This window comes from Cupressus sempervirens, chromosome 3 (assembly GCF_028749045.1).
Source record: "Cupressus sempervirens isolate cs-2001-9-10 chromosome 3, ASM2874904v1, whole genome shotgun sequence".
Lineage (NCBI taxonomy): Eukaryota > Viridiplantae > Streptophyta > Pinopsida > Cupressales > Cupressaceae > Cupressus > Cupressus sempervirens.
Genome location: NC_143120.1, coordinates 730,995,063 through 731,007,337, shown reverse-complemented (window position 1 = coordinate 731,007,337; position 12,275 = coordinate 730,995,063). Strand labels below are relative to the sequence as shown.

Below are 12,275 nucleotides of genomic sequence, written 5' to 3'. Positions count from 1 at the left end.
TCAAGGTTTAGGACCAGAAGAGCAAGGAATCATAAAGCCTATTATTGCACAAAAGAATCCAAGATTTCATGGTCATAATATGTATCCAAAGGCTCACCATCTAAAGGTGTTGGTACACCACACCGCCAACCCAAGCCTATCTCCAAACCCACCATGCCAGCCTCCAATCACTCCTTCAAAAAATCTTATGTCATCCCCCCTCCACCATCTTTACAACCCAAAACAACCTACCATATCCCCCCTTCATCCGCTAAATCCATTTTGGGTCCCTATGTCCCAAAATCTACCATCCTCCATCCTCCTATCAGCCATCATTCAAATCCTATTCCATCCGTTCCTATGCAAGATCAACAAAGGCACATATCAGGGCACATCATCCATCATCATCCCCCTACATGCTCTTCCATATCCTCTTCATCTCACAAAGCTTCTCCTAACCATCTTCTCAAATCTTACCATAGTAATGTGAATGCCAACTTCAAAAAGCATAAAGCTAAAAATCAACATCCTAGGCAATCATATGTCTATTTTATAAGACATACTCCAAAAAGGAAAAATCCAATCAAAGAATGCAAAATAGTGCAAAAGCCTATAAAACAAAAATCCAAAACCATGTGGATCCCAAAAAAAAAAGTTGAAACCCAATGCATAATGGCATCCACCATTGCTAATCCCCCATCTAGTGACTCATGTCCCCCATCTCCTAACTCCATCTTGGGTGCCTATATCCTCAAGTGCGCCTCCACAAATCCTCCATCAAGCCCACATCTACCATCTATCCCCCATATGCTCTTTTCACACTTGTCCCAACATGTGCCAATGTTGATCCTGCAAGCATCCCCATCTCATGCTCCTTTCCGACCTTTTCATCCCTCCATCTCCTACCATCAATCCCATCTAATCCAATCTATTGCATAAATCACACATCCGGTGTACCAACAGCTAGCAACAAAATTGAACATTCCAATAGCTAGTGAAAAATCCCAAAGAAAAAGCCAAAAATAGCTGAAGAAAGCCAAAATCATTCCAACTAAGTCCAAAGTCAAAAAGTCAAAAAAAAAAAAAGAAAAATAAAGCGTCCACTGGTGAAAACTTGGCAATTCAAGCGCCTTGGACAAGTACCATGATGAAAACTTGGCAAACAAGCGTCATGCGTAATCCAGCCATCCCCAACTTAGCCTACCACCCTCATGCTTTATGTCATCCCTTGACATCCAACTCCATCTTCCAATCTATCCATCTACCCTCCACCCTCCAGCTTCCATCTCACACCATCCACTTATCTCCTACAGCTTCTGCCAACCATCACAGCTATCATCCATCTCCCTAGCATCTTCAGCTTTTCCATCCTAGCTTCAATCCTATCACATCCATTGTAAAACCTCCTTCCACATGTCATATTCTGACTAGGGACATTGTATTCCTTGGAGATCTTGTCTTGTCCATCCTCCCTTGTCATTAGTATCTAGCTCTAGGCTATTCTCATGCAAACCCAATGTCATCTCTTTATATCCATCATAATCCTAGCTATCTACCATCCTATCCAGCCATCTCATCCTACTCCTCTAGCTATCCTTGGTCACAAAATCTTCCATCATCATTGGGATGCATCCTCCCCAAATCCATACCTTCTGCTATTACCCCATCCTTAGCTTTCACATCTTGCACAACATCGAACCATCCCGCTATCCTATCATCCTGAGCTTTTGCCTGCTTGTAAATATCTTGGTCAACTTCAGCTTGTAAATATCTTGGTTCGTCAGCTTGTACATCCTCTTTAGCTTAGTATCATTGTATCTATCCGGCTTTCGTGTTAGTTCATCCTTGGTCAACATCTTGCACACATCGCAAACCTTGGTTAGCTATTCTAATGCATCCTTTAGCTAGATCTCATGTCACCAAAGTGTTATCCGTCTTAGTTCAGCTTGCCAGACGCACCACTCATCCAAATCCACCAGCTTAGGTGCTCTCCGATAGATCCTTGCAGGATATAGCTTTCCTCATGTCTGATCTTAGTCTGTTAGTACCTCGTCCTACCCATCTCGTTGGCAAACGGTTCTCTTTTGGATTTTCGCTTTCTTTTGATTTGGGATCTTCCCTTTTGGGTCTTGAAGTATCTTTTCCAAGCAATCTCCTTGTTCCCTCCTCAAGGTTGCCACAATCTTCCATATCATGGTATGTTGCGAATGGGGCAATTAGAGCGTAAAGTCTTGATCAGGTCTTTTGCTTGTTTTTTTTTTCTGCTTGTGGGTTACCTAGTGTCGTTTCCACACTGCTTCCTCTTGGATTCATGTGTGATACTGGGGCAATCCTTGCGTGTTTGTTTCGAGTCAGTTTGTCAGTCCTCTAAACGGTTAGTGAAAAGGCCTTGATGTTCTTGGTAACCTTGGCAATTAACCAACAGTCCTATAGCAAATCTAGTGCTCAACTACATGGTGGTACTTCTCTTTGAAGTATCCCCCCGCTCAAAAAGCTTCAATGGATTCACTTCATCTCCATTATCCCCCATCCATATCCAGCACATATCCCAGCTTATGCATCAGTATCTCTTTGAATCACTCCTCACACTTAGCTTTAGGGATCCACAATCCTAGTCTTAGGGATCCACCAATCAAATCAATCCACCAAGCCTCATCTTTCGAGATCCACAATCCTAGTCCTAGGGATCTCCAGAACCCATCTTCCGTCAATCTGACTCTTTGAAATCCTGTTGCATCAGCTTTATCATTCTATCATCCATCTCCCTACCACGGATTCCTTTTATAGCGCTTTGCTCCTCCATCCTCCTCCCCCCGATCCTGGAAAGTCTTAAGCTTGCTTTACTTTTGTGCCTCTAATTTCCCTTTATCATTCTCCCGTAGTGAGAGTTTGAGCTAATTCAGCCCCTTCTCTTCGCCAACCTGTGTCTTGGCTCGTCTCAATTTCTTGTACTTTTCAAGAAGTTGTCGAGCCTCATTTCTCTCCTCACCGCCTTCTTGAGGGGGCATCATCTAAGTCTAGTCTCTCCTCTTCTTATCCGAGACTGGGGCAACCTTGTTGCTAAAACATCTTCCTCATGTCGTCTTCATTTGAACTTCTTTGAAATAGTGTTGTCTCAACACTATGTCAAAGAGTGGCAAAATGTAGACACCTAAATTTGATTACACCGCTTTAGTAATCCTATTTAGTTATCTGTAAAGGCATCATTAATTAAATTTTTATTTAATTAATCCTTTGTCATCCCTAGCTGATTAATTTAATTAATCATCTATAGTCCTAATTGATAAATCAAATAACCTATTATTTATCAATTAAATCCTATTCTTCTATCTAATTCCAACAATCCCCATTTATTAAATAAATCTATTTGATAAATAAAATCCTCAAATCCGAAAACCCCTAACTTCTCCCTAATCCTCCATTTAGCCTAATCCACCCCATCCACCCATACTAACCAAGCTTAGCCACTAACTCACCCACCCTCATTAATGCCATCCCCTTGCACATCTCTAACATTCCTAATCTAATCTTAAACCCAAGCCTAATCCACCCTCTAATGTTGTCACATTCCTTAAACAAGTTTAAGACTTTCCTAATCCAATCCAAAGTCTCCCTTCAAAAATCCCAACCACCAAGTCATGAGTGCTCTTACAAACCATAAAAGACTCTTACAAACCCACTCATGACTCTTACATCCATCTTCCACACTCTTCCCTCTTCCACACTCATTCCTCTTACATCCCTCTTACATACTCAACCCCACTCATCATGCCTTTAACCAACCCTTTACCCTACCCTCTCACACTCATCCTCCTTGTGACAAGTGTCACCTTCCCATTGGTGCTAAACAAGCACAATCCATGTGCTCTCCTTTGAGTGCATCCTAGCCCTCCTTAAGCCTTCATTCATCCTTGCATCTAAGCCCTCCATCCCTCTACCCCTTAGCCTATAAATTGAATCTCATCCCAAGCCATTTCATCAACAATCTTGGAGCTAAAGTTATAATGCCCTTTTGAGAGCCAAAAGCCATCAACCATACCCTTATAATGTCAAATTGAGAGCTCACAAAGCTACCAATTTGTCATTACCCATCCACCATTGAAGCAACTTTGAGCATCTTGAGCATACATCCACATCAAAGGACACATCTACAAAATCAAGGAAGCATGGAGTGTTTCCCTTTTTTGGGTTTGCATTCTTTAATTGTTTCCTTTGTCTAATCTTATATGTGAATATAGTTTTAGTTTGTGAATGTTTCTCTTATTGCTAATGTTCTTTGCATACTAAAATCATGTTCTACATTTTGGCACGCCCGGTGGGACCCTGCAATGGGTCATTTTTTCATCTATTTCAATCTAAAATTTGCTTTTACAAACTAACAATCTAATGGTTTGTTGTTATTTGAGTTGTTGCAAGGTGTGTTTTCTTGTTTTTGCAGGTTGAAGGACGCACTAAAGAGGACACACTCTTTAAAATCTGAAAATAACAAAAATAAAAATAAAAATTTTTGGAAAAAACCCGCGCTCGTCGGTTCCCTTCGCGCAGTGTCGTCTTCGCCTGTCGTCTCCGTAGCTTGGCGTCTCCGCTTGTCGTCTCTGCAATTTGGCGTCTCTGCCTGTCGTCTTTGCAAAACGTCGTCTGCGCAAACTCAACCGTCATCTTCGCAAGCTCAACCGTCGTCTGCGAGAGATAAACTGTCGTCTGCGCCTACACAACCGTTGTCTGCGCCTGCACAAACGTCATTTGCGCAACCTCAACCATCGTCTGCGCAAACTCAACCATCGTCTGCGCAAACTCAAGTTCAAGAGGTCCATGGGACCACGAGGCTTGACCCTATGACACCATATATCTGAAATAAGCATAATGTCAACACAAAGGTTTGTATTACAAGAATAGATATCATATTTATATTATGTAGCATCATAATTTGAGATGGATGTGATCTTCACAAAAGGTTTGTATTACAAGAATAGATATCATATTTATATTATGTAGCATCATAATTTGAGATGGATGTGATCTTCACAATTTTACGAGTATTTTGTTCATTGATGTCATTATATCCATAATTTGATTTTGAAATATTCGGATGTTTTCTTTTCTTTTTTGTCCTTTCAACAGAAGGAAGTCTGCGCACAGCAACACGTATTTTCACCAAAAAAATCACGGGAAAAATTAAAAATAGATAACGGCAAAGATCTAGTGCCTGACTTTCTTTTTTAAACAACATATGGGTTTGAATAACTTCTGAATGCCAAAAACCATATTCAAACAGCCTATTTTGCAGATGCTACTATTTGTGTCTGAGCAGGTAGGATAGCTAGCCAAGTAAGAAGTTTTTCATGAACCAAATCAGGATTATCATCATGAGGGCAGTGCCCCACTCCTTGGAGGATCACAAACTCCACATTTTGAAACATTGACGGCAGAGAGGAGAAGTATTTTCCAACAGGACCATCGAGTGGAGTAAATGGATCCTCGTCGCCCCATAAAGCAAGAACAGGAACTGAGATGCTGGGCATTAGGGAAATCGGATTTGGCCCTGGTGGCCCTGTCAGTACAGAAACGAATACATCTAGAGCTCCTGGATCATCGGCAGGCTTCTTAATCACCTGCACTCACTATATCATGTCATTTACCATGTTCTAAATGAAACCCATTCAAAAGTAAAATATATTACAGCAGCCAAACATACCTCTACCAACTCATCATCTACAGCCATTTTGTTGCTGTATACTGCCTGTAATATGCTCTTCAAGTTTTCTCTGAATTTTATTAAATGCAAAGTTAGTTTCGCATTGTAACGCATATACGAATACTATATATTTTACGACTAACCTTGTTTTGACACGTTCAAACAATGCTGATGCAATTCTTCTCTGCTTGAGTAAAATATCTATAATCCAAAGTAAAGGAGTCACAAGTTTAATCCGCCAATCATCAACAATGGCCTTGTTGTTCATGCCTCCAGCACAGTTGAGCAATACAATCCCACGCACCAGATTTTCTGGAGCCTCTGGTCACCAAAGCAAGCTCAACAAAAACTCGTGCACATTCTCCACAGATAAGTAGAACACATCTATAATTTCAAAAAGTGTGTGCGGAATGAATCTTACATCTTATTGTTCCTTGAAACTTGCATATAAAATATTGTTGGCTGAATAAAACATTTTATACTTAAGGACTGTAAACACCTGAACTGGCAATAAGGCAAGCCAAGCTCCCAACGGAGTTTCCAATCAATACAATCGGTTCCTGTATCACATCCTTCGAGAAGTCTAAAACTAGCTGCTTAGAAGTGATAACAGACTTTAATTAGAGGTCGTATAATCATCGCCTGCGGGATTGTGGATCTTCAGGAGCAACTGAAAAGCAGTAACCATAATGAAACTTTTGTAAAAACATTCTTACCTCAGCCCATACTTCCATTGAAAAGTCTAACTTCGCCGGTTTGTCTGATGCACCAAAACCCAGTAAGTCGATAGCATATACGGTGTAGCTTTTAGCTAACACCGGTATATTCCTGCCAAAATTCACATTGTACTAGCCAATAAGAAAGGGTTCCCTCACTGCAATGTGGCATCAAAGACCAAAAAATTAAGGTAAAAACAGTTAGCTGTATCTGCTAATTCATAGTGTTGATGCAAAGATTCTGAAATAGCAAAAAAAAAAAACTGAAAAATTAACAAGAAATTTTATCGTGAATATGGACAAGTTTGTCCATTTGTTTACATTGTGGACTAATTTTGTTATCTAAAGATCAAACCTCTCACATATGCAACTCCTTGGGTATAAAATTAGTCACTATCATCTTGCAATTTGGAAATATTTAAAATTTTCGGTTTTTTTGGCCAAGGTGTAGTTCCTCTTCATCCCTATTGATGGGGGGACATAACAAGAGAGTGAGGTCCTAAAGTCTTGCAACATGAGCAACCGTGGATTACATTCTTTTAGCCAGCAATTTTCATCTACTTCTCTACATTTGCTTCTTTATCATAGACATATGCAATCTGCCCCTATAGCCTATTCTTAAGCTAGTTGAACTTTCCAATCCCATTGACCTTTCCAGTCATTTCTGGATGTGTTTCCTTCTTTTCAAAGATTCAGATTATGACTTATTTTAAAATAATAAGGGTTTAAATACTTATAACCTCATATATTAGAAGGTGTTCTTTGAATTTCTAGAAGAAATACATAATAGATTTTAACAGTAGCACTGTGGCACATCTCCTTGGTAGTGGCAGGATGATAAAAATTACAATAGAGCAAACAAGAGAGGAGAAGCCATGGAGAAACCCAAATATGGGCTCTGCTGATCACAGGCCCAGCTTATTCTATTTATAAGCAAATACATATTAAATGCTGTAGCAAAGAGTTGGCAATACAATTAATGTTGGATGGTGAGGCTGGTGTGTTGGCCGGTGCTTGGACGGCAGTAAACAGTTGCAGATGTTTTTTATTTCCTTCTAGATAATTCTATTGTCTGTGCCGACCATGCTATTGGTTGTAATAATTAATTTACTTTTCAACATCCCCCCATAATCAAGAATGGATGGGTCCTGGCTTAAGGCCTTTTTAGGTACCCATTTATAATCAATTATCAAATGCTTTCACTCAAATTATTTCCCCCATCATAATCACTCTAGGTTTTGTATGGATTACCCATAACCGATGCAATATCAAAGTGGTTTTAAGTTCACCACAAACTTCTCAAACATCACACAAGTGGTTTTCAGATCACTACAAACTTCAAGCACTCAAGTGGCTTTTGCTCACCACAAACCTCACTCACAAATGTTCTTTAAAATCGCCATAAACTTTGCACATTTTGGATTACCACAAACCAAACACTCACTGGTTCTAATGACCACAAATCATCACTACGGGGAAACTATCATCACTCTAGGATTTTCACCTTTCATACCTGCATAAAATTGATTATTGAGTCCATATAAAAAGAAATTCATCTCCCGGGATACATGGGTACCCAGCCACAATACTCGTCAGTTCTATAGGAATCCTTTTCACATACATGGTTCGTCAATATGTCAAACCAAAAACCTTTGGCATGTCGGGCACAACCGATAATGCACCCCATACATCCACATATCCCATTAACAATCATCACTAATTCAATTTTCATCACTTGGTTGGGGGACATCAATGCAACAAGCTTCTATTACATGACCACTATCAACAACATCATAGCCTTCAGAATTAGATAGACTCATTCTCTCATCACCAACTCAAAACACTTTGCATACCAAATTAGAACACACACAGACCTTTGCACCATGACAACAAACTCTAGCACACCATCTTATTTCAACTCTGCAAACAACACACTTTGGTGATACTCAATCCATAATAGATAAAAAACACAACTCACACAATACAGAGACAAACATAGCAGAATTCATTCATTCAGAACATGTTGATCTTATCCTCCTTCAAACTGCCCTCTCTTCACCATATTCTTTTCACTCTCTGCTCTCTCCAAAGCCTTGGATCATTTACCATTAGCTATGCTACCACGATGAACTTTGAAATAAAACGAAGAAAACAGAGCAAGAACAGCAGCAAAAAATAGAGAGATGCAGGGCAAAGCAAATATAAACACTACAAATTTAGAACTTATATTAACAGAGAAATCTGCTATAATTTTTCGTTACATACATGGGCCAAGAGGTTGGGTATTTATAAGCATATTGCAGACCTCCAGAAAGTTTTAATAGGCTACAGTGAAGATAAGGAGAAATCTGGATAGTTCAGGATGATTCTGGACTGCATATTAAATGCCCAACTACCAAGAGATAAATAAACATTATTTATTCTAACACAGGATACCGTTGAAGCAGAATTAATGGACCTGAACTGCAATTTCTTATCTTTGCAGGAACACGAATGTGTTAACAGTGCAACCGTCTATGTTCATCCCCTTGGAACTAATATGGTCAGTTTTTGGAATCTATACTCATTGTGCTGGCCTTGGAGCCTTTCGTAATGTACACAACTGCAGTGGTGGTGATAATTTTCCGTTCTTGGTCTAGCCTTAGGTTCATCTTGTGCTCTTGTTTTGCGGACATGTATAATAATAAAAATTAAGTTATACCACTCTCATCCCAGGGATATTTTTTAATTTTGACAAAAATGATATTGATTGTTAGAACTTAGTGCCTCTGGATTCAAATGTGTACACTTTTTTGCATTTACGTTTCAGATCACGTTCAACTGATCTATCAAACAAAAAAATCACACACTGAATCCAAATTCATTTACAACCAACTTCATGGACTGTAGAAAACTCATGCCTATTAAAAATGACAACTACTTTTTTAACCTTTAATATAGAAACTTGAAATATTTAAAAGAACAGTAATAACCTACTTTGTCAAACGTCCTCTATTCTCCTCTAACACATCAATCATCAATTCGAAGTCACCCTTGCTGCCTCCCAATCTTGAATCTTCAAGATTTATAAGAATGGATGATCCAAGATCCAGAAGGTACAAGAGGGGAATGGTTCTTACAAGAGAGGATCTTGTAGGGTGTCCCTAGAGATCTATTAAAAATGGACTAGTGTAAGATTCAAACAGATCTCCAAGTAAATAGGATCCTCTGATGCAAGGATGTCCAATTGGTTGTCACTATCAATCCTCTATATCAACTCACCCTATATGCAGATCATAATCCTAATTAAAGTAGAAAGCACATATCCTAAAAGTTTGCAACAGGTAGATCTAGTGAATAGAAATCCCTGGAGAAAAGTATAGATTCTCTCTGAAGATTAAGATTTAGTGGATTTACCATAGTTGGTATGCATTAGCTACAGAATCCTTGTTTTGCAGGAAAGGGAAACAAATTTGAGAATGTTGGCTCAAATTCATAATATCAAACTGCTCTTGCACTGCTCTTACACTCCATTGGGTCAAATGATGGAGAGATTATTAGATTACAAAATCTATGCACTTAATTCACTTAGGGGACATCACAATGTTTGTGAGCTTAGAAAAGAATTCTGTTAGCATTCAAATTCAGATCATGCTCAGAGGGGCAAAGATATCAGATCAAGGAGACATTATTGTTACTGAAAACTTATTAAAATGTCAGCAAATAAATGCGAAAAATATTTTTATAATTGTAGGGAAATAAATAGGTTTAATAAAGGTTGTGAAGATCAATCTGTATCCAATTAACCAACCAAAGGATGAGATGTATCATGTAAGGCTTCGAGAACCACTACATGAGAATCTGAAACTTACATGCAAAACTGAAAATTATTAGAATTATTTTAGTATCTTAGATTCTTGCCATATTTAGCTCATTCTTCTAGAACCTCAATTAATGGTCATTAAGGCTTTCTTTTTAGTACTTTTAATCAGTTATATTTTTAGATATCTTTATTTAGACAACTTTTCTTTTTGGTTAATGCTTTTTATAGCATTTATTAACTCTATTTATTTGTGCATTATTAATACAATTATTCATTCTGCTTTTAACAATTTCATGGTATTAGAGCAGGAGCCGGTCTGGGTATGACTCCCTTGGGAGGAGTTTAAGATTTTTTTCCTCAAATTATTTGTGGGGTTTTAATTTTTTTTTTTCAAAAATTATCTATTTCCAAGTTTGGTTTTGAATCTTGATCGAATTTTCACCGCACCAATCGTGTTTGGTTTTAATTATTTTTTCACCTCATGAAAAAGTGTGTTTGGTTCTGGTTGGTCTTTCTCCTAAAAAATCGTTTCTGGTTTCTGTAATTCGCAAAGTTTGTGTGGGATTTTCCGTCAAAGATTCCCATTTTAGAGTTTTTACTTTTTTCTAAAAACACAATGCTTTGTTATCTTCAAAACATGGTAGCTTGCAATATGTTTGAGGGTATCCTACTCATCTGCAAAAGTTTGGAGGATTTGCTGATTTCTCCTCAAAATCGTGGGCAGTTGTTACCAGTATTTGTATGTCTTCAATGAAGGATGATTTTGTTATCCAACATCAAGTTGGATATTTTTTGAATGATTTTTAATCATAGGTTTTGCAGTTGCAATGGTTAATAGCAAACTCGTCTCAGTGGTAGAGTGAGTGGCAGGCAACTGTTTCTTATTGCAGACCGTTTTGAAGAAGGTGACATCCTTCTCTGTTTTTTCTATGCTACTCTTGGTCATTGCCATTTATCAAGTCTAGGGAGGGTCTTAGCTGTAGAAGAATGTTTTGAAGACTTTATGACCACAAGACATAGAGTCTTTTGTAGGGTCATTGATAAAATGACCTTTACGGGAAGTTATTAGATTATTTTAATATCTTAGGTTCTTGCTATATTTAGCTCATTACTTATTTCTTCTAACATGATGCGACCATGCCCAATGGCGACGCAACACAACCATGCTTCCTTTCAACGCAACACAACCATGCCTTCCCTCAAATAATCCTTGCAGTTTTCACTCGTCGTCTGCTATTTTTGTGGCTCCACTGCATCTAGTTGTGCTTTCATGTTTCTTGTGTGGCTCTTTACTTGCTATTGCTGGTCCTTTGGCATTACTTTGTTGGAGCACCAGTTTCCTTTCTAAACTCTGCTAGGTATGTTTTGTTGTGTTTCCCGTCATATGTGTGTTCCATGACAATCCATCTGGTCTCCGATCTATTGTCTCAGACCTTGTGTTTTGTTTACAGCTGGAAATTGATCTTTGTTAGTTGTCCATTTTAAGAATCTGGTAGTGGTTTTCCAGGTTCTTGTGACTTTCTATTTTGATTTGTCACTTGTGTTGTGAGGCTCCTTGCACAGTGGTTATTGGGAGTCCTATTATTAGTGTTAGCTGATAGTGGTGACATATGACATGTATGCTTGAGAAAATAGTACCACGTGTGTTCTACTGGAGCAAAAATAACTCTATCCTTCGGTGTTTAGATACTTGTAAAACATCACTTGGGTTATCATTTGCATTCCTGCTGAAACTTTGCTTTGGGGTCAAATTCCTTAAAAGAATATCAAAGTACATTGAAGGCTAATGTGTTGCTGCTGTTGTATACTGCAGATTAATGCATGCAATTGTTGCCATTGAAAATAAAAAATCTATCCTGGATGCCACTGCAAACATATCAACGCATTAAAAATGATGTTGGTCCTCTTTCTGATTTGTTGGATCAAGTTTCCAGTTTCGAATCACAGAATCAAACTCTTAAAAACACAGCAATTGCACTCTCATGAAAGCTCACTGCACTATCGGCTAACTGTATCACATCGAAAAAGGATTGTGTTGAGCTGAAAGAACAACTCAACATGAACCAAAATCAGATCACTGAAA

The 12,275-nt window shown here is 38.5% G+C and overlaps 1 protein-coding gene across 2 annotated transcripts in view; it reads right to left on the bottom strand.

The window, feature by feature from the left end:
* Nucleotides 1–5,127: 5,127 nt before the first annotated feature.
* Nucleotides 5,128–12,275, bottom strand: part of LOC149568848 (uncharacterized) — a 42,712-nt gene continuing 35,564 nt past the window's right edge. The window contains exons 2-6 of one of the 2 annotated variants that reach the window (XM_089821725.1): nt 6,391–6,502; nt 6,174–6,267; nt 5,818–5,995; nt 5,675–5,744; nt 5,128–5,591 (exon numbers count right to left, since the gene is read on the bottom strand). In XM_089821725.1, coding sequence (XP_089677851.1) covers nt 5,256–5,591; nt 5,675–5,744; nt 5,818–5,995; nt 6,174–6,267; nt 6,391–6,502 — 790 coding nt within the window. In that variant the 3' untranslated portion in view covers nt 5,128–5,255. The remainder of the gene's footprint in view (nt 5,592–5,674; nt 5,745–5,817; nt 5,996–6,173; nt 6,268–6,390; nt 6,503–12,275) is intronic. The other variant, XM_089821726.1, reaches the window with a different exon arrangement.